At 49.9% G+C, this 21,714-nt stretch overlaps 1 protein-coding gene across 1 annotated transcript in view; it reads left to right on the top strand.

The window, feature by feature from the left end:
- Positions 1–1,153: 1,153 nt before the first annotated feature.
- The window catches only part of SIN3A (SIN3 transcription regulator family member A), a 36,922-nt gene continuing 16,361 nt past the window's right edge, over positions 1,154–21,714 (top strand). Inside the window, exons 1-10 of the mRNA XM_069866967.1 lie at positions 1,154–1,314; positions 9,909–10,129; positions 12,135–12,311; positions 13,749–13,855; positions 14,334–14,616; positions 16,824–17,075; positions 17,562–17,714; positions 18,037–18,195; positions 19,366–19,455; positions 21,555–21,673. Of these exons, the coding sequence (XP_069723068.1) occupies positions 9,941–10,129; positions 12,135–12,311; positions 13,749–13,855; positions 14,334–14,616; positions 16,824–17,075; positions 17,562–17,714; positions 18,037–18,195; positions 19,366–19,455; positions 21,555–21,673 (1,529 nt within the window). The 5' untranslated portion in view covers positions 1,154–1,314; positions 9,909–9,940. The remainder of the gene's footprint in view (positions 1,315–9,908; positions 10,130–12,134; positions 12,312–13,748; positions 13,856–14,333; positions 14,617–16,823; positions 17,076–17,561; positions 17,715–18,036; positions 18,196–19,365; positions 19,456–21,554; positions 21,674–21,714) is intronic.

The raw sequence follows: 21,714 nt of genomic DNA on the forward strand, positions 1-21,714 counted from the left end.
AGAGGACCAGCAAGGCCTGGGAGAGCGAGGCCACGATGAATCCCAGGCAGGCAGAGGGGAATCCAAGAACTCCCGGCATAACTTTTATAAACCCCGGAGACAAGAAGGAAGAATTCAAACCAACGAACTCCGCCACTGCCGCCCCAGCAGGGTAGCCACGGCGGAGGGGCTGGGGCTGCTGGCTTTGGGCGTTCGGGGCGTGTTAACAGCTGCTTTTTACCCCCCTCTTCTCTTTGAGACACACACGCTTCCCGCCTCCCCCCTGACAGGGAACCCGCTTCCCGCCATCGCGCTCAGGGCGAGCGCGACAACGAGGCCACGCCCCCTTGGCGCCTATTGGCTGAAGGGCCGTGGCCACGCCCCCTCCGCTCCTATTGGTTCCTACGCCGAGGCCACGCCCACCGGGCCGCGCGGGGCGGCCCCCCCCCCCCCAATGCGTGTGTGTGTGTCCCCCCCCACGTGTAACCGACCCGCCGCCATCCCGGAAGTGAAGGGGTTGCGGACAATAGCAGCACCGCCCCCGGGCTCCGTAGCCGCCCCCTTCGCGCCGGGGCCCGTTGCCGACCCCCCCCCGCCACCGCCGGTGGCGGGGGGGGGTCGGCAACGGGCCCCGGCGCGGGGGGGGGCGGCGGCGGGCCGCGCGCAATGTAAACACGCCACAAAAGGGCTCCCCAGAGAGGGGGCGTGGCCTCGGCGCTGGGGGGGCGTGGCCAATCCCCTCGCCGCGTGGGCGGGCTCCCCGCCCGTGACGACGGGCGCGTCCCGCGTCGTGATTGGCTGGCGCCTTCCCCCGCCGGCCAATGGGAAGGCGGGGTGGGCGGGGCGCGCTGCTTATACGGACATTTTTCTTCGGCGCTCGCTCGCTCCCCCCCCCCGCTTCTCCTCCCTCCGCCCCCCCTCCCCCCTCCCTTCCTCTCCGCATCCCCTTCCTGGGCGCCGCAGCCAATAGGGGCGGGCTCGGGGGGCGGGACCAGCGCGCTGATTGGCTGAGGCGCTGATTGGCGTGCGCTGCGGCCAATCGGAGCGCGGGGCTCCCCTCCCTCAGCGTGCGCGGGGAGGGGCGGGATTTCCCGGGGAACAGAGAAGCGGGCAGCGCTCCGCCGCCGCGGCCCACGGGCGGTTACTCCATCTTATACCCCCTCCCCCCACTTCCCGGGCGCCCCCCCCATCTCCGACGGGGCTCCGACGCCGTCCCCGCCTTCCCTGCCTCCTTCTGCGGGAGGAGGGGCGCGGGGGACGCCCCCTCCCCGCTCCTCGCCGCTCCCCCCCCCCGGCCCCGAGGGAGCCCCGGCCGTTGCCAGGCCGCGGTTTGAGGTAACGGAGGCGGCGGGCGGGCGGGGGGGGGGGGGGGCGGCGGGGAGAGGGGGGCGATGGCGAGGCCCCCGATCCGTAGGGGGCGGGGCCCGGCGGCAGCGGAGCGGCGGGGGCGGGCGGGGAGAGGGGGATCCGGGAGGCGCGGGTGCCCCCGGGGGAGCTACGGGGCGAGAAACGGGGTGGGTGTGAAGGGGGGAAGGAGCTCGGTTGCGGGGGGGTGGGGGTGGGGGGAGAAGGGGGGGCGGGTGTCCCGGCCCCGGCATGGCGGGAGAGGCGGGCGGAGCGTGCGGCGGCGGCGGGGAGGCGGGCGGCGCCGCCTCCTCCTCCCTGCGCCCCGCCTCCCTCCCGCCGCCCTCTGCCCGGTGCCGCTCCCCGACCGCGCCGCCGCGGAGCACCGGCCGGGGGGTGGCGGGGCCCGCAGCCGTGGGCCCCCTCCTCGAACAACCCCCTCGTCCCCCCCACCAGCCCCGGAATGTAAGGGGGGAACCGAGTCCGGTTCCCCGTTCCCCCTCACCGCCCCGAGAGGGGGTGGGGGGATCCTAGCCGCGGTCCTTTGCTCCCCCTCATCGCCCACCCAAGGGGATGGGGGGGGGGGCGGGGCCGGTTTCATGTTCCCTCTCCTCGACCCTCACGGAATAGGTGGGGATCCCAACCGCGGTCCCTCGTTCCCCCTCACCACCTCTCAAAGAGGATGTGGGGGTCCCCGCCGCTGTCCCTCGTTCTCCCTCACCATCCTCCAAGGGGATCCCAGCCCTGGTCCCTTGCTGTTCCCCCCTCCAAGAGGGACGGGATGTTATCTCAGCCCCGGACCCTCGTTTCCCCTCACAGCTCCCCCCAGCCAAAGCGGGGCCGGGGGTGGTGTCTCAGCCGCGGTCCCTTGCTCCCCCTCACCGCCCCCTCAAGGGGATGCTGGGGGATCAGTTGCGGTCCCTCGTTCCCCTTCACCACCCCCACATGGGGATTGGGGGAGTCCCGGTCCCCCGTCCCGCTTACCCACCTCCCACTTTGCCCCTACCGAATGAGGGGATCCCTGTCCCCCCCACCCCAGGGATGGGGGGATCCCTGCCCTGGTGCCCCGTGCCACTTCTCTGCTTCCCCACAGGATGCGAGGGGGAGTCCCAGCCCCGGTCTCCTGTCCCCATTCTCCACCCCACACTGCCGCTGCCCCCAACCCATGGGGATGGGGAAGTCTTGGCCCTGGTACCCTGTCCTCCTTCTCCACGGGCATGGGGCATTATGGTCCCCTTTTCTGCCTCCCCATGGCATGGGGGGGTGGGGTGGGGGTCCTTCCTGTCTGCAGGGATGGGGGGTTCCCTGTCCCCCCTCCCTGGCCTATGGAGATGGGGGGATCCCGGACCCGGTCTCCACCGCTCCAAGGTGGTGGGAGGTCTCAGCCCCTGTCTCCTCTGCTTTTCTGTGTTCCCCCTCCTCACCCCTCCCTGCTGCCCCTGCCATGGGGATGGGAAGTCCCAGCCCCATACCCCCCTGCTGCCGATCCCAGCTTCCCAGAGGTGTTGCTGTTAAAAGCCTTTTCAACTGCCTGGTGAAGCTCCCTCCGTCTTTCCCAGGAGTCCCTTCTCCCAGTCCCTGCTGCAGTTTTTCACCTACAACCCTGCATCTATCCACAACGACCTGTTGGAGTGATATATGGATCTATGGAAACCAGGGAGCTCCTCTTCCACGCGTTAATTTTTTTTTAATAGCAAGCTGCCATCCTTTTTTCATGCCTTGAACTTCCCGGAGCCTCACACTTGAGACCTCAGCCCTGGTTTTTAATTCTCCGGATCACTCCCCGTCCATCAACACGGCATTCAGTGCTTGCTGGGGATTGCGGGAGGCTGGCTCTGAGCTTCAGATGGGCTTAAAAATACAAGTGCGCTTGCTGGCTGTATAGCTCAACCCTCCTTTTTCTGCATTTTCCCCCCAGTGAGTTTTTATAGTGCAAATAATGCCTATTCAGTGTGTCTATCCCAGATTAAATGCATTTATTTACACTACTAAAATGACACAAATAACCTGTCTAAAATAGCACTGGAACAAGGGACCAAAGGCGCCATGAGCTGTGCCGGGATTTTTAATCTCTCACACTGTCCAGAGGAATCAAAACCTGGTTTGTGCACTAGTTTGTGCCCTAACACCTTGGGTTTCTTTCCAAACCTGTTGCTTTTATACCCATCAGTTGTGTTAAAGGGTGTGGGGTCAGTAAACAAGCGGAAAATGCTTGACTTATTTCCGTATTGCTCTATATGCACTTAAGTCTTCTGCTCCAGACTTGGAATTTCATTTAAAAAAATGCAGAAACGCAGTTTCAGAGAGATACATGTTGTTCAAAATCCAATACCATGTATTAAAATGGCACCTTGCCTCAATTTAGTAATTTTAAGGCACCTGTAAAATTCCTTTCTCACATTAAAGCACCTTGGCAGCCTTGTGTCAGCCCGTGCTGCAGCGCCAGGAACAGAAACCCACTTTTTAGGGTCTTTTCTTCCCTGCCTGGGTGCAGTTAGTGGTTTTTCAGGCTCTTTACAAAAGCCAGCCACACTTTCTCTCCCCAAAGTCTCATCCTCATCCCTTCCCTTCTGGGTAAGGTGTGTGAATTCATTTAAAAAGCTTCAGCGTGGTTGTTCTCCCAATAAACGGGTAGTAATTTGGCAAAGTTGGGGCAAATCCTGGTGATTTAGATGTCTTTGGGAGGCAGGGTGGGAAGGGGGATGCTGTCATTCCCCCTACCGAGCCTGGATTGCCGGGGGAGCCCTCTGCACACACTCCTGGCACGTGTGGGTCTTGGAACTGGGAGCATCGTGTCGGAATTGGCAGGCAGATCATTTGTGTTTCCAGGATTTATGAATCGGTTTTCTGTCCAGATTGCTGGTCTGGTCTTCTCCAGTGCTGGAAAGCTTTTATGGCCCTTGAAACTGGAGCAGAAATGCAAGTCCTGTAAGAGCTGTCACTTCAGCAGGGGGTACGCTTGCGGGGGGGAGATCTGCTTTTTTGACAGCTCCTGCAGGGGGGCTTGTCTCTTTTACTAATAAATAAGTAAGTAATAGTATTCTCATAAATCCCTCTGCTTGGGAAACTGGTCAAAACAGTACTGACTGCTGCATGGAGTGTAAAGCTCGTGGTAGATCGTCTCTTTGAGGTGGAGTTTAATGCCCAGGTGGTTTGTAGCTTTGGCAAAGCAGGGATCGGTGCCATTCTGGCTTGTTATCTGGCTTGCACCATGTCACCTTGCTGAAAAAACTTTTAACTAAAGCTTTAACAGTTTATTTTTTATTCTGGATACTTCTCATTTCACTGTGAAATGCCTGGACCTCTCCAGTGATGAATCTGCCCATCCTGCTGCAGCAGGACCAGGGGCTTATTTCCATTTTACAGGCGACAGAATCCGGGCTGTGTGGCACTGTGCAAAAAATATACTGGCAAGTGCTGAACAAGCTGGGTCATGTTTTGGATGTCGTGCGGCACAGACAGCAGTGCTGCCGGAACCTGAGCCGGCTGCCTTCTAGCAGGTGCCGTGATATACAGCGTCAAAATCCGGTTGGGAGCTTGTCCCGTGGGACATCTGCAACGCCTCCAGGGTTGGAGCTGCCCCTCCAAGGTCTGGATCTGTAGCAGAGATTTATGCTTGCTGCTCCTGAGTCCCGAGTCCTTCCTGCCTGGAAAGGGAACCTTTTAAAAGCCCCCGTGTGTGTTAAAGCCATCATCTGCAGTCATGGGATTTCCCTGCCCTTTGTCATCTGGGTCCCCGGGCTGCTGGGACCGCAGTCCTCTCCAGCGCGCTTTCACAGCCTGTAGGTGAAGATGATGTTCAGCCCCAGGTGCCTTGTGGTTCCAACGGGTGCTGAGGCTGCAGGCAAGCCATCTTGACTTGGCTCCTATTCTCTATTTGCCTTTTCTTTTGATTCTGGCACCTATCTCACAGTGGATTTCAGAGGACCCTGCTTATCCCATCAGAATACCTGAAATAAAAGAGGCAGATTTTTGAGTTATTATTTGGTAAAAGTTCAGAAGTGGAGCTGCCACAGGAGAGGGAGTTTTGAGAGGTATGAGGAGGGTACCCAAGCTCTCTCACTTCTTGCTTCCAGGGAGGAGTGAGCAGGGAGAAGGGAGCTGTGCGGTGCTCTGCCAGCTGAATCCAGCCTTCTGGCCTTGTCCCCACTTTGTTCCTTCTCTTTCTGTGTCAGCGCTGCTGAAGGGATGCGCTCCACTTACATTTATCGGTCCCGCTGGCTTATCGAGGCAGATGGATGGGGAAACCTTCTGAGGAGATTGGCGGGGTAGAATTCCATAATTCCAGTGTTACTGAGATGAGATGCGCCTTTTTAAAAGTTTTGGGTTTGCTTTGCCAGCTGAGGATCCCCTATGTGTTTATGGTTTGTCTGCCTGATCACTATACCTGTAGCACTAAGCAAAGCTGGAGAGCTGGGAGGTCCCACAGGTGGGAAGATCGAGGTGTGTTCCTACGTGATGTCCTTTTCCCACAAACAGGAGCACTAAAAACCTCAGGAAAGTTAAAAATAAAAGTTTACATCCTCCTGTAGTCAAAATGTAGTGTACTCTGAAGCTAAAAGATAATTTGTGTAGAAACGTTTTTGGAGGAAGGGGATGCAATTCTCTGGACTGCAGAGAGTGGGACTTGGTCTCTTCAGGGATTGCTGAGCAATCCTGTGTGCCTCAGGTTAATGCTTTTAACAAAAGAAAGTAGCTGAATTGCATGACTTGCTTTCAGTTTTTTTCAGTCCTGGCTGTGATTTTGGGGCTGCTTTTTTTTTTTCCATGCCCAGATCAAGAGTATAGATGAATTGGTTCCAATTTCTAAGTCCTAGAGTCAAGGTCCATAAGGGGATGCCACACATCTGAGGAAACAACATAAAATAAGCTGGTTTTAGGGTCACCTCGGTGCAGGGTGGCTGGCTCATAGAAGTCTTTGACACTACTGATTGCAATTGTATATTCAAACACCTTTTCACATTAGCTGGGCTTTGCCATCAGCAAAGATGCTGAGAGAAATCAGGGATCGGTGAGGCCTGGAGCAGGTGGAACTGCCCCTTTGAACAGCAGACTTAAGTTAAATCAGTTTAAAATGGCATGTCTGGTCCTGGGTTTCACCACAGCCTTTCCTCCTTAGGCTAGGAGGGCTGGGACTTGCTGCACAACAGATCTCTTCAGCTTCTGGATGGAGGAGATCTGTCGGAGGTGCCAGGTTCTCAGGGAGGAAATGAATGCATCCCATTTTCTTCTGCGAGATGCAGACCAGTTTCTGCACTAGTGATGGTTTGCTTGCCCTGTGGTGCTTTCCGCTCTCTGTAGAGTTTCGGTGGTGGCGGATGCACAGCCTCAACGTCACCATTCTTCGCCCAGGTACAGCTGAGTGTTGAGAGCATCTCTCTGCTAGGATTAAAACAGCCACTAAATTAGTAATCTTTGCTAAGTGGTGGTCCACTGCAAACCACTCTTGCGCAGAGAGTGCAGACCCTGAGTAGGAGTTTAGTAGGGTGTTATCTAGGAAGGTTTCTAATGCTCTTTGCTTTATATAGAGAGAATAATACGAAATTTTAAAGTTGAAGCAGGGACAGTGCTTGGATAGAAGGAGGGTCCAAGCTCTGAGGGGAATTCTGAGGCGGAAAGAAAAACAATAGGAGCTTTAGTGTCAACCGTACAGCAAGCTGGATTTGTGGAAGATTGCTCACTTGGTCTGTAAGAATTAGGAACTTCAGAAAGTGATGTTCATGCCGCTGGTGTGTAAGTGATAATGTATCCTCAGTGCTACCGCAATTCCCACAGCCTTACAGGGCCGGGATGTTTGCTGGCTCCATGGGGAAAAGGCTTCTCTGTCAGCCTAAGGTGGCATTTTAATCCTCATAAGGGCACACGAGTCTTCCGGGCATCTCCTGTCCTCAAAAGCCCTCTGCTTTAAAGGTTGATTAGTCCATCCAAAGCGACAAGCGTGGCATGCTGCTCTGGGAAGTGAGATGCAAGGCTGGGATGCTGAACAGCCGCCTCACCACCTTCAGTGGGCTTATGGTCTGTCTATCTCTGTACATACATGTATAGACACACACCCTGCATCGCAGACATTGTGTTAAGCCTGCTAAAACCATTTCACTCATTTATAGCGAATCATACGTGAATGTTCTTTGAGCACGTTTCTGCATTGGGGATGTTGCAGGGGTGTGTCTGTAAACCAGCATCTTTGGCTTGCTTCCATGGGGAAGGAAAGCTTGAGAGGGTAAGGGGCAAAAAGGGAGGTGACAAGAAAGTGGAAGGACTGGCTGGGTTGCTAGTGTCCAGAGCAGAAGGGTATCCATAGTGGTGAGCAGGTTATAAATAGATGCCACCAAAGCTTTGCCCAGACTTTACTCGTGCAGTCAGCCATTGTCATGCAAAATCCTGGCTGGCTCTGCTCCGGGATGGTGGTGCCCGGCCAGATCTGCAGGCCTTGTTCAGTTTAGTCCCAGCTCTGTTAGCATAAACCTGTAGTTTTTTTACAAAGCTGAATTTGGGCTGTGCTTGAGGGGAGTAGCTCCCCGTTAACCTCTTTATTTGCCATCAGAGCTCAGCTGCATGAAAAGACAACCAACACAGGTACCCTTAGCAAAAGGAGATCCTGGAGCGTGCTTCCCTGCTTTCTGAGTGGGCGCTGGAGGTCAGACCTGCTTAGGATTTGTGCCTTGTAAATAAGATCCAGTTAGCGAGCTTTCCCCTCTACTTGGGGTGCGGAGTCCTCCTCTGCCTCTGACAGTTGCCTCCCACCTGCCAGGTGCTTTGGAGACCTGATAAGGGCCTGTTCCGAGAGGTTAAACTTGAAAAGCAACTTCAAAATGAAATGAAGTCATCTTCCTTCTTGTCCTACCCCCTCCAAGCGTAAACAGAGACTAGTGGAGAGTAGACTGTGTTGCACAGAACCTTGATCTGTTCTGAACCTCTGTCCTGTCCGTTCCTGTTTACATACTCATGCACTGAGATATTGGTGAATGGTCTTTGGGTTACTTGGTTAGTGATGGGTTTAGACTGTGAAGAGCTGTCCTGACTTGGTAGATGAGGACTGGCTTAGTTGGCCGTTGTACTATTATTCTGGTGGACCTCCATTCCCTCTTGTTTGTCTGTGTGTCCGTGTTGGCATTGTGTGTGTTTAACTGTGCTGGAACTGAAAAGGAGTTGCTTTGGAGAGGTCTTGCTGAATTAGAGGCAGAAAGAGAGTGTATTTCTCTCTGTTCTCTGCCCATAGAATCATAGAAAGGTTTGGATTCAAAGGCACCTTAAAGCCCATCCAGTTCCAACCCCCCCTGCCTTGGTGCTGGGACACCTCCTACTACATCAGGTTGCTCAAAGCCTCATCCAACCATCAAAGGCCTTTATCAGCTGCTTTTGAACACCAAGTGGTCTAATGAACAGCAGATAACATCTCAAGAATGCATAGAAAACAACACTAGAATTACTTGCAGAAAGGAGTTGGTGAGTAGTACAGTCAGAGCAAAGAGTTCATGGCATTTATTGAAGCGGGACAGTGGCAAAATGATCTGTCACCTAAAGAGGAAGGAAGGTGCATAAAGGCAACTTGGAGTAGGGCAGGAACGTGCCTGCATGTTGGAGAAGAATACCAGAGAGTGAGTGTGAGAGCTGCTGCTCCGTGCTGGCTGGTGTCCTTGGCAGACATGTGGGATGCCAGCCGCTGTGCCTGCTGGCACTGCTCTGCTTTGTGCTCTTTGGCTGGGTGCTGGTGAGTGGGACCAGGGTGCTGGGAGGACCTCAGCTCCGTGGTGTTGGGTGTGGGGGCTGTGGATTTGACTGAGGTTCCGCAAGTGAATTAAGTGTATTAAACAGAGAGCGCGTTCCTTCAGGGCTTTGTAAGGGGTTTCAGTATCTGACTACACGTCCCGCTTTTTTCCTCCTCCTTTGACCTACCACCCACATTTTTTAAAGCCTATCTCACAGCTGGATGTCATCCCACCTGGACTGTCCAGGAGGGCTTGTTTTTTGCTTTCGGTGTAGGCAGCTTGGTTGAATCTTTATGCAGGTAACGTGCCCGTCCAGAGTCTGTTGAGTTCCAGCATTGCCTTTGCGAGTTCTGTGTTGCTTAGAATCATAGAATAACCAGGTTGGAAGAGACCCACCAGATCATCAAGTGCAACCATTCCTATCAAACACTAAACCATGCCCCTTAGCACCTCGTCCACCCGTGCCTTAAACCCCTCCAGGGAAGGTGACTCAACCACCTCCCTGGGCAGCCTCTGCCAGTGCCTAATGACCCTTTCTGTGAAAATTTTTTTCCTAATGTCCAGCCTAAACCTCCCCTGGCGGAGCTTGAGGCATGTGCTTGAGATGCCCAGTGTTTTGTTCTCTAAGCTAGACTGAAGAAATCGCTAGCTTGTAAGCAGAATATGTTATTGCCAACAAGGCTGTGTTTTTTTGCGGTAGAACATGTATTTGATGCAGAAAGCTGAATCTTAATTCCCTTTTGCTATCTCGAGATATCAGTAACCCAAATGAATAGGCAGAAACTTGCCCTACCTGCTCTGAGTGATCTTAGCATCCACAGTGCTGGTGGGGAGTGATGAATCAATTGCATTTGTTAATCAGTCTGTTTTTAACAGGTTTTGTAGTGCTTCCTGAGCATGAGTTCAGAATGAAGCGGCGATTGGATGAGCAGGAGTCACCTGTGTATGCGTCGCAGCAGAGACGTATCACCAGCAGCACGGAAGCTTTCCAGCACCAGCACCGCGTGCTTGCCCCAGCCCCACCAGTCTATGAGGCTGTTTCAGAGACCATGCAGTCTGCCACAGGCATCCAGTACTCGGTAACCCCCAGCTACCAGGTGCGTATGCTCGGCTTGCCACTGTTTCACGGGAGATCAGCTGTGGTCTTGCAGTCATAGGATAGAATCACACAATGGTTTGGGTTGAAGGGACCTCAAAGCCCATCCAGTTCCAAGCCCCTGCCATGGGCAGGGACACCTCCCACTGGACCAGGTTACTCCAAGCCCCATCCAACCTGGCCTTGAACACCTCCAGGGAAGGGACAGCCACCACTTTCCTGTGCAGCCTGGGCCAGGGCCTTCCCACCCTCACAGGAAAACATTTCTTTCTAAGATCTCATCTCAATCTCCCCTCTTTTAGCTTAAAACCATTTCTCCTCATCCTATCCCTGCACTCCCTGATAAAGAGCCCCTGCTCAGCTTTCCTGTAGCCCCTTTCAGTATTGAAAGGCTGCTCTAAGGTCTTCCTGGGGCCTTCTCTTCTCCAGGCTGAACAAGCCCAACTCTCTCAGCCCATCCTCCATGCTCCAGCTCTTTGATCATCTTCATGGTCCTGCTACATCACTAACCAGCACCAAGTTGTTTCACAGTAGAATTCTGTATTTGAGACAAAGTTTTATTTTAGCAACCAGGATTTCCTAAAGCAAAGCCAAGATTGGACAATATACTTATCATACATCTCATTTTAAGCCCTTCCTTTAAGACTATCGGCTTCATTCCTTTAAGACTATCGGCTTCATTCCTGGTCGGAGCCACCTGAACAAACGCGGTGTGACTTTGCCTTTTTGAACATGATTCTTTTAATGACTCTCTGAGATCATGGTCTCTCAATCCAAGAGGCAAGTGTGTGCAGGGCTTTTTCTCACCAGGAAAAGTTTTGTTCTTATGGTTGCTCCATCACAGATGTATGATGTCTTGGGTGATTGTAAGCTAAACAGGCTGGATCAGCATTTAGATCAGAGACTTTCAGGAAAAGTGAAAAGTTACTCCAGGGTCATTATGTGGCAAGGAGCTGCCAGCTGGGGAGAGGAAAAACGCACTTTAAGAAATGCACTGGAGAGACCTCCCCATGAAAGACCAGGGAAAGACTGTTCCTGTCTTACTGCTCTCTGCCGTGTTTCTGGCATGTTGTGTCTTCCACGCTTGTGTTGCTGGGGAGCTGCCTTCCCCATCTAGTGCCTGATTTTACACACAGCTTCTTTCTTCCTTCTGCAGAAGGATGTTCACGCTGATAGCAGCAGCCGCAGAGCTGAAGAGCCTGCAGGCACGCGCTTGCAGGGACTGGAAGGAGATGTGTTTATGTTGGCAGTCCTTCCCAAAAAGAACTTGGATGGGCCAGCAAGTGAATCGCTTCTCATTCATGAGAAAGATTAAGACAAATATATCCCATCTAAAAGAGGCTTCACTAGAAAACAGTGTTTGTGTAAAAGGAAAAGTTTTATTATATTTTATTATATTACAATACTTTATTTTTAAGGGCTTTTTATGTCCAAATTGAAACTTTTCTGATTCAGTGTATGAAAGAGGCCTGAAAAATGCATGCCTTCTCTTTCCCTAGTTTTCTAGGGGACATAGCAAGCTGAGTTTTCTCCTGTGTCATCTGGGGCCAGAGAGTAACAGTTTGACTTCCAGTATCCAAACTGAACAGCAAGAATGTGGAAGCACTTCAGAATTCATTTGCTCAAGTTATTGGTTATGACACAAAGTGTATTTTACAGAAAAGAGCCTTGAAAGAGTAAAAATCTCATGTGATGTCTCTTCTGCATGTCTTTGTGTGTGACCAGCCAGCTGGTGAGTCTGTGGGTGGGAGAGAACCTGTGCTTGTGACCTGTTTGCAGAAACAGCTCTCCTGTATTTGGAGTGTAGAGTGAGAGTTGTCTTGTTTCAGTTTTAGGTCTCTCTGGGTCCTTGTTGAAGAAAACAAAAGATACTTTTTGAGTAAGGTTGTTAGCAGCCATGATTAAAGGTCACAGTGACTGCATTCTGCTTCCCTGAAATTTGAGTTGTCTGCGTCTGGGAGGACTGACCTGCAAAGCCATAGGTGACGTCCTCTTTGCCTTTCCAGGTGTCAGCGGTGCCGCAGAGCTCGGGCAGCCACGGGCCAGCCCTCGCAGCCGTCCACAGTGGCCACCACCACGGCGCGCCGGTGCAGCCCCACGGGAGCCAGGTGGTGCCGGGCCATGCGCACCCCACCCCGCCAGCTGTGCCCGTGCAGGGCCAGCAGCAGTTCCAGAGGCTCAAGGTAACGTGGAGCACCACTACATTGAGTAAACCAACCACTCCCTAAATCCTGAGGCAGTGGGGGCCTTTATCCGTGCGGTGTGTTGGGGATGCTTCCCTGCAAAGCCAGTCAGTGACTTCCTAAAAGCTTTCCTGACAAAACTTAGATGCTTGGAAGACTATTGAGAGGAGAAAGAGACTTTTCTTCATGCTGAAACCCTGTTGTTTCAAATACAGTCATAAAAAGTGGGCTTGCTAGGAAAAGATCAGGAGCAGAAAGGAAAAAGAAGAACTACTGCTGAGAGTATTCCTGTGAATGGGTTAAATTACCAAAACATTTGTTGCTTTTCTGAACACATGGCATATGTAGGTGTTTCTGTGGGAGTAATTTGGGAGTAAGGAGGGTTATATTCCTGGATTATGTGCTGTAAAAATCATTAAATAAAGAGAACTCCACCACAAATAGCCCCTTTAAGCAGCTACACTTGGTTCAGCTCTAGTGAGAAGGCACATACATACAGATTGATCCCTGTTTCTTAGTCTCTTCCAAATACGGCGCAGATCTCTCCCATCTTTGAGGAACCCACTGCCCTGTTGGGTGAGAGGCCCTTGCCTTTTGTGGAACATAGGACACTTCATTTCTAGAGAGCCCTGAAAATGGTTTCAAAATGTGTGATTCATTCTCCTAGTGAAATTGATGGCATATCTTTCACTAATGCAAGACTGGGGCTGTACACAATAGTCTTTTTTCCTTCGCTGTCATTTAATTTCAGACAAAAGAGGGGTCCTTAACTCCTGCAGCTGATCTGCATGTGGCCTGGCTGTCAGAGGCGGTGGGGACCCAGAGCTCTCATGTTAGGCTGTGACTGTTCTTTCAGTACCTCTGAAAACTGGATGTTGGTACACGAATGGTTCATAAACTTCTTGCTGTTTGAGGTGTTAAACAATTTACCGCCCACAGCTGCCATTTCAAAATCCTTCTATGTTGAACCAAAATGTCTGGCTTGGAGAAAAAAGTGCAAGCGTGTACCTGGCAGACATCTACTACGCTGAATATGTCATTTCCACTTTCTGCTTATTCTTAGACTTCCATAATAATTTCCACATATGAATGCAGGAAAAATACTCGGCCTGGTGCTGTTTATCCTAGCAGTCACTTCAGGGATGGTAAATTTGGAGTGTGGTTTTATTTCTGAGTAATTCTGCTGATCTATGTTGCTTTTTTTCCTTTTTGTTTTTTTTGGTACAGTTTTGTCTTGTGAGCCAGGAGTGGGGAGTGAGTATCTCTCTTTCAAATGGTGCTGACAGTAACTAACCAGGCTCATCATTTTTTGCTCTTTAATTCCCTGCACAGGCTCAGGGCTAACAGCTGTGTTTTGAAATAATGCGTGTTTTATAGAACAATGGGAGGTGAAATAAAACCTTCTCTGCTGATATAACCTGCCTGTTGTATCCCCAGGTGGAGGATGCATTGTCTTACCTTGACCAGGTGAAGCTGCAGTTCGGTAGCCAGCCCCAGGTCTACAATGACTTCTTGGATATTATGAAGGAATTTAAATCTCAAAGGTAACAAAGCTGTGTTTTGCTTCTTCCTTCCAGGTTAGAAAGAGCACAAGTGGGCATGGGAGCACAGAGCAAGACCTGAATTCTGTCTGTGTGCAGCATGCCTCTAGCACTAGTGTAAAAGCAGTTGTGTGCTGTATTTTCGTAAAGTTAGATGCATCCTTTCATGCTAAATCTCTGCTTAGAGTGGGAGTTCACAAGTTCAGCCTTGACAACTGATTCACCTGACCGTCTGGTTGTCTGCCCACTGATAATGGTCAGACTTGGGACTGGATCTCAGATATAAAATGCTGTCTGGGCTAATAAAACAGTTGTAATGTTGTTCTTAAGTTCAATAGTGGATTTATAGGATCAGTTTTGTGTTGTTTCATAGGTTAGCGACAATAAGGTAAAAAAATCTACTGAGAAATTCTTGTGTGGAGACCTTGCTTATCATGGAAAGGGCCCATGAGGATCCTGACGCTTTTATCTCCTTCTTCAGTATTGACACTCCGGGAGTGATCAGCCGTGTTTCACAGCTCTTCAAGGGCCACCCAGACTTGATCATGGGTTTCAACACCTTCCTGCCACCTGGTTACAAGATTGAAGTGCAGACAAACGACATGGTGAATGTGACAACGCCGGGGCAGGTTCACCAGATCCCCACTCACGGCTTGCAGCCCCAGCCCCAGCCCCAGCAGCAGCACCCATCGCAGCCTTCAGCTCAATCAACCCCAACACCAGCACAGCCGGCGCCGCAGCCACCTCCTGCCAAACTCAGTAAGGTAAGAGCCTCGGGATGACCATCATGGGGATGAAGAGCTTGCTTAGTGATGTAGTAGATTCTGCATCACTTGAAGTCTTCTTTCCTTATCGGACATCTGTTGTATAGAGCAGTCTAGTTCAGCCACTGGATGGGCAAAGGAGTTGTTGGCACAATCTGAAGTGCAAGAATTAAGGCAAGGCGACCGTCATGCTGCATTTAGGTATCAGTTTGTGTGCCTGAAACTGAGACCTTTCAATAGTAAAGGGAATTTGACTCCTTGCTTTTGATAAAATCCAGATGCTACCGTCCAACAGATGTATTTTATGTGATTGGAAACAGAGTGAGATAATATCAGAGGCATTCAGGGAGCTTACTCCAGGTGAAACATTATGTATTTCAGGCTTAGAATGTGGAAAGGTCCAAGAGCCTTAGGGAGGGAAAGAAACCCCAAAGATTCAGAGGTTAATCTCTAAACTGTACAATTAGCCCACAACTGGCTGGAAAAGGCTGGGGAGGGGGAAGGAATACACAGTTAGAGAGCAGCAGGATTTAAGGTGTAGCAATAAGATGATCCCTAGACAAATATTGGCGGGATTTTCAACCCCCTGTTCAGAAATGGCAAAGGAAAATGTGCTGAAAGGTTTACAAGTCTGAACACTGCAAAGCTAAGGCATTGCGGAATTAACTCACCTGTGCCAGACTGCAAGGCTTTTCTCCAAAGGAGCAGTATGTGCTGTTAGTGAGGAGGTTGCAGTCTCTTTCTCATCCCTGTGGGCTTTCTCCCCGTGTCAGCATCCTGCAAAGCTTTGCTCTATTGTTGCTGAAACTTTAAAATTAACCTGAGGGCCATGCTACATACTGAGGAGAGGTTTATGGAAGAGGTGGAGCTGTAAGTAAGCAAGGCAGAATTTTGTACTGGGATGCTTCTGGCTGTCCTGCAACAGTTATCTACTCTGTCCGTCCACTGGATCAGGTTGCTCAAAGCCCCATCCAATGTGGCCTTGAACACCTCCAGGAATACTTCTCTGGGCAACCTGTGCCAGTGCCTCACCACCCTCATCATAAAGAGTTTCTTCCTAACATTTAATCTAAATCTTCCCCCTTGCAATTTAAAGCCATCCCTATCACTCCAGGCCCTTGTAAAAAGTCCCTCCCCAGCTTTCATGGAGCCCCTTTCAGTACTGGGAGACCGCCTTCTTTTCTGAAGCTGAACAAGCTCAACTCCCTCAGCCTGTCCTTGTACGGGAGGTGCTCCAGCTGTTGGATCATCTCCATGGCCTCCTCTGGACCCATTCCAACAGTTCCGTATACTTCTTGTGTTGGGGACTCGGAACTGGACACAGGACTCCAGGTTGGGTCTCGCAAGAGAGGAGTAGAGAGGGAGAGTCACTTCCCTTGTCCTACAGGCCATGCTTCTTCTGATGCAACCACTTCAGAACTGCTATTTAATTTTCTTGTAGCTGTTAGATGTTTATTTAACAGTATTTGGAATAATTGCCCCGAGAGTCTTATCTCTCTGCTCTTTGTCTCAATATTGAAATAAATTCCAGTTTTACCTTGATGTTGCCTTTGTGCATCCCAGAATTCTTCACAAGGGGCAAAATAAGTTGCTGTGCTGGAGCAAGCCATGCCTCTAAAATATTTGAGGGAGTATGTGCAAGGGAAAACAACTATTAACAACTTGAATGGTCTGAATGTTTTGTCTTCTGGTGAAATGTAGTCTGCTGGCCCACTAAATGTTTACTGACTTTGGATAACAGTTTTCTTCTCCTCGGTCTAGCTGTATTTATGCCTCTGCTAATCTTTAAAACCAAAGGCAATGGAATGATGCTTCTTAATTTGAACTCATAACAGCAGCTTCTGCTTAGACAGGGATGTTTTCAGTTTATGAAAGATATTGTTAAAATTCCCTAGACCTGCGAAGGGAATAGCTGTTTGGTAACAGTTTAAAAAGACTTCTAAGGAAGTGCAGCAAAAGTCACCCAGGGCCAGTATGTGGGAAGAGGTTGTTTGCATGTGGTAGTAAGAGATCTCATCCAGCTGCTGTGTCCTCTGCAATTCCAGCTGAGAGGTGTCTCTGCTCAACCCATACTGTTCAGTTGGCATCAGATAAAGTTATGTGCCGGGTTCTTTCCTCTGGATATTATCCATATGTGGAATAAAAATGCCTTTGTTCCAAACATAAAGGAATCTGTTAATGTCTAACATGGCTGCTTTTCTTCTCAGCCATCGCAGTTGCAGGCACACAATCCTGCCAGCCAGCAAACTCCCCCAATTCCACCATATGCATCACCACGCTCACCACCGGTCCAACCTCATACGCCCGTGACAATCTCTCTGGGAACCACACCACCCCTGCAGAACAATCAGCCTGTTGAGTTTAATCATGCCATCAATTATGTCAACAAGATCAAGAATCGGTTCCAGGGACAGCCAGATATCTACAAAGCCTTCCTGGAGATCCTCCACACATATCAGGTGAGCGATAACCATGAGTACATGTATGGTTCTTTGTCCTTTGCCAGGGGAAGCAAGCCCAAGACTTGCAGTTGGGTCTTCAGGATTAGCATTGGCCAGCAAGCTAAGCGGAGTTCTTGCAAAGTGGAAGATTGGCAGCGTGAAATAATAGATTTCAGCCCATCATCTTTGTTTGCAAGTGTCTGAAATGCTTTTTAAAATCATATTTGGTAATTTTTTCAGATTGGGAGTAGACAACATGGCCAAAGAACTATGTTAGAAGTAGGGAAACCACATCCTTGATCAGTGTCCTACTCACCCAGGGCCTGCGGAACATTTAGCATATGTTTATAGTATATAGAAGTATATATATTTAGTGTATGTATAATATTCATGTTATTAATATTGTATTATTCTTTGCATGTGATACTGAGACCTTTGCTGTTTTCTCTGTCACTTAAAAAGTTAGCGCATCCTTTCTTCTGACACTTCTCTTTCCTACGGCAGAAGGAGCAGCGTAACGCCAAGGAGGCAGGAGGCAACTACACGCCGGCTCTGACGGAGCAGGAGGTGTACGCGCAGGTGGCTCGCCTCTTCAAGAACCAGGAGGATCTGCTCTCGGAGTTTGGGCAGTTCCTGCCTGATGCCAACAGCTCAGTGGTGAGTCTTGTTGAAGACAGGCTGGAAGTGAAATACTTAGTGGGAAACCATCCCTTGTGTAGCCAGAGTTAAGAAAAACGTGCTTTCACTGTTTGTTTCTTGGGATTTTTTTTTGAGTGGTCTTTTATTGAGTGTGGGAATGGGGCCAGGGTGATAGACTGTGTTTTCTGGCTGTAAATACAATCCCTTTGCCTAAAAGCGGTGTTCTAAGACTGCGGTAACTGCGTAAAATGCATTGGTTGTCTAGAGAAGCAGACTTTTTTTTTTACCTGGGTGCGTGGAACTCGGCTTTAATGTTCTTACGGGTTTGTCTCTACATAAGCTGTTGAGTAAGACAACTGCAGAGAAAGTGGAATCAGTAAGAAATGATCACGGTGGCACAGTGAAGAAGCCACAGCTCAACAACAAACAGCAAAGACCCAACCAGAATGGCTGTCAGATCCGACGGCACACGGGACCTGGAGCAACCCCACCAGTGAAGGTAAGAGCGTGTGCTGCTCGTTTAGCAGCCCTGTTTTTCCCAGGAGCCCGTGACAGTGGGATGCGTTTTAGGAGGCTGTGTAATTTTTGCAGCACAGGCTGCAGCTTGAGAACACAGAAACTTAAGGCTTGCTGTTAAAAGATACTTTCTGAAATCCTTGTTCCTAAGCACAAGGCATTGTCACTGATATTCACAAACTGGTGGGGTCATCTGTACCTGAGGGTGGTAATAGTTAACTTCACAAGCTCGGAGAAAGTGGGGCTTTTCCCACTTCATTAGGATGCTGGGGGTAGTTTTGTGGGTGAATAAAACAGTGATTGGTGATGAGTAGGAGCTGCAGAGTGTGAAGACAAAAGTCTTAATAAGGTCGCCAAGTAAATGTGTCAAAAATTTGTAGCGGTGTTTCCAAGGCAGGGGGTGAGATAAGGTGAGGGAAGGAGAAAGGTGTGCCCAAAAGCCTCCTTGTGGTAGAACTTGGAGCAGATGCAGTGAAATCGAGATTGCTCATTCTTCCTATCATAAACCTTATAATGCTACAGTGGATGGTTATTCTCTTAGCAGAGTTTGCCCTTTTCAAGTGACACACGTTTTGAGAGTGTGAAGCTTTGTAGTGTAAAAACGTGGTCTCGTGGCCAGGTGGTTCAGCGTTGCATTAGGGACAACTTTGCCTGTTTGATTTGAAGGTGGCATCTCTTGCTCTGTGATGAAAAGCGTTAGCGCATGTAACTATCATTCAAATCTAGGGATTTAATTCCCCTTCTGCCCTTGCTCCTCCCCTTCAAATAAAGGATGGCAAAATAAAACATGTCTTGGAGGAAGCTGTCAGCCTTTCTGAGGGTGTTGAGTGCAGTAATGTGGGGAAAATAGCCTCGTGCAGTGAAATGCAAGAGAGAAAATTGAAATACACTAATTTTAGGGAGGTGTGAGACTAAAAGAACTGGGAGAGCGATAGGAAAAAATGGATTGATTTTTGTAATTTTGCAGACTAGTCAGACAAGTGAGATGCCTACACCACGTGTTTCAGTCCACCAGTAATGGCAAAGGTTGCAACAGTGTATTAAAAATCTATGGTGTCAGAGAACTGAAACTCTTGATAGATAATCAAAATATGGCAACCTGCTCCACTGAACAGTCCTTTTTTTTTTCCTCTCCCTTTTTTGTTGTTAATAGAAGAAACCGAAGCTGCTTGGGTTAAAAGACCAGTCTTTGGCGGAAGCCAGCAAACATGGTGTGGGGACAGAATCTCTCTTCTTTGAGAAGGTGAGAAGCAAGATCCAGAGCGCGCTGTCTTGTGTTGTTGGTTTATTCTTAGTGTGGATACATCTGGATTTTTATTACAGAGAAGTCTGTGATGTGTCTGCCACCCTCATAACCTTTGTGAGCCTGACCTCAGGTGTGCCTTGTGACCTCCAAGTCAGAGCCATTGAATTTTTTAAAAGCCTGATGATCTTTTTTACATGGATATTTGTGTCTTTTCCTCAAAGGTCATCCTCCAGCTTTTCACCCACTGTTGCAGTTTATTTGCAGGAATGGAAATTTTTTCCAGTTAATGCACACTCCAAATCTCTTTTCACCTATCTGAAATCCCTGGACAGCCGCTGATGTGTGTGGCATGTGTCGCTGTGTTGGCACAGTCGCCAAACACATCCACAACCCGCTGCCCACAGTGTGGGAGCTCAGTTTACAGAGCAGCTGATTCATGTCAGCATTGGGGTTTTCTTTTTCCTCTGAGAGATGAATCTAATTAATTGCACCATTAATTAATCTAATTAATTGCACCAGGTAAACCTGGTGCTGGTTTACCACACAGAACAAATGAAGGATATATGGGATGTTTCCAAGTGGTACCTTGGTGTCTTCCCTATGGTTGTAAAATGGTTTGGGTTGGAATGGATCTCAAAGCCCATTCAGTCCCAACCCCCTGCCATGGGCAAGGACACCTCCCACTGCATCAGGTTGCTCCAAGCCCCATCCAACCTGGCCTTGAACACCTCCAGGGATGGGGCAGCCACCACTTCCCTGGGCAACCTGGGCCAGGGCCTTTCCAACCTCACAGGAAAGCATTTCTTCCTAAGATCTCATCTCGATCTTGCCCCCTTCCAGCTTCAAAACATTACTTCTTGTGGAGAAGTTTTTGGTCCAGGGAGGACATGATTTGCTGGCTGTGAACAATCCAGGCTATGTAATGGAAGCTTTAGAATAGCTAACCTTGAACCGACCTTGTACGGGTGGTACAGGGAGGGAAAAAATAGGCGGTAAGGAGGGAGCTGAGCTGGGTGTGAAGCCTCAAAGCTGAAACATTGTGACAAACACATGGCATGATAACCAGTTAAAAGCAACCTTGAGTGCATGGACAACTTGCTTTAACCAATGATGTTACGTCACTGTGGCGTGTGGACAGCTTCAAGGTGTGTAAATAAGCGGTACTTCAGCAATAAAGTTGAGAACAATTCGGCATCGCAGCGGTGTGCTGTTGTTACTCGTGACTCATCTTCCTATGAGGTACCCTGCAACAACCTCTTTTTCTATACAGTCCCTTATGGCTCAGAGGAGAGTATATATGGAATGTAAACAAGCGTTTTAAGTAAATTCATGTGTGGATGGAAGTACTGGTTGCTCCTTGATGATGTGGTGCATTTTGCAGCACACTGTAGACCAGCTAATGGGAACCAATCTATTGCTCGGAGGATGTGTAGGTGTTACCATGAGTAAACCAAGAAATCCCTGCTGCAGAATTATAACCATAACGACGAATGTCTTAATGATGATAGTATCTTCACACCAGACAGAGATCTAACAGTTCTCGTGGGAAAGGTTGGGATGAAGTGTTCAATATCCTTGTACGGTAAAGATAAGGGTTACAGAAACTGGCTTATCCATGATAACCCAAGCTGTGATGCAGGTGGAGGCTGGAGTGGTGTTACCCAGGGCACAGATCTCCCTGCTCCATACTTGCCATATTTTCTGGTGTTTAAAGGTAGCCTGGGTGAGTTTGCGGTGCTGCAGCTGCAACTGACATTCTCCACGATTCCAGCATTTTATAATCCAGCTGTTTAGGAGTTCTTTGAGGGATTTTGTTATTCACTTGGCACTCCTTTCTTCACAGTGATGTACTGGGTGCTGGTGTTGCAGGGCTTACCCAGTGCAGAGATGGCTCACATAGGTATCTCTTCATCTGGCCCTGTGTATGGGGCAAGTTACCCACTGTCCAACTCAAAGATTTACACTCTCATTCCATGCCTAATGTCCATGCATCAGTGAGAAACACAGTGTTGGGTCCGGGTCTCCCTGACAGCAACAGCATAAGCAGCCAGATCTCACCTGACAGTAACTCTTTCTCTTTTTCTCTCTCTTATAAGGTCCGCAAAGCTCTGCGTAGCACAGAAGCATACGAAAACTTCCTTCGCTGTCTGGTTATTTTCAACCAGGAGGTGATCTCTCGGGCTGAGCTCGTGCAGCTCGTTTCTCCATTCCTGGGGTAAGTGGTGCTCGTGTCCTTACACAATGTGACACGTTAAA

Source organism: Phaenicophaeus curvirostris, chromosome 12, assembly GCF_032191515.1.
Source record: "Phaenicophaeus curvirostris isolate KB17595 chromosome 12, BPBGC_Pcur_1.0, whole genome shotgun sequence".
Taxonomy (NCBI): domain Eukaryota; kingdom Metazoa; phylum Chordata; class Aves; order Cuculiformes; family Cuculidae; genus Phaenicophaeus; species Phaenicophaeus curvirostris.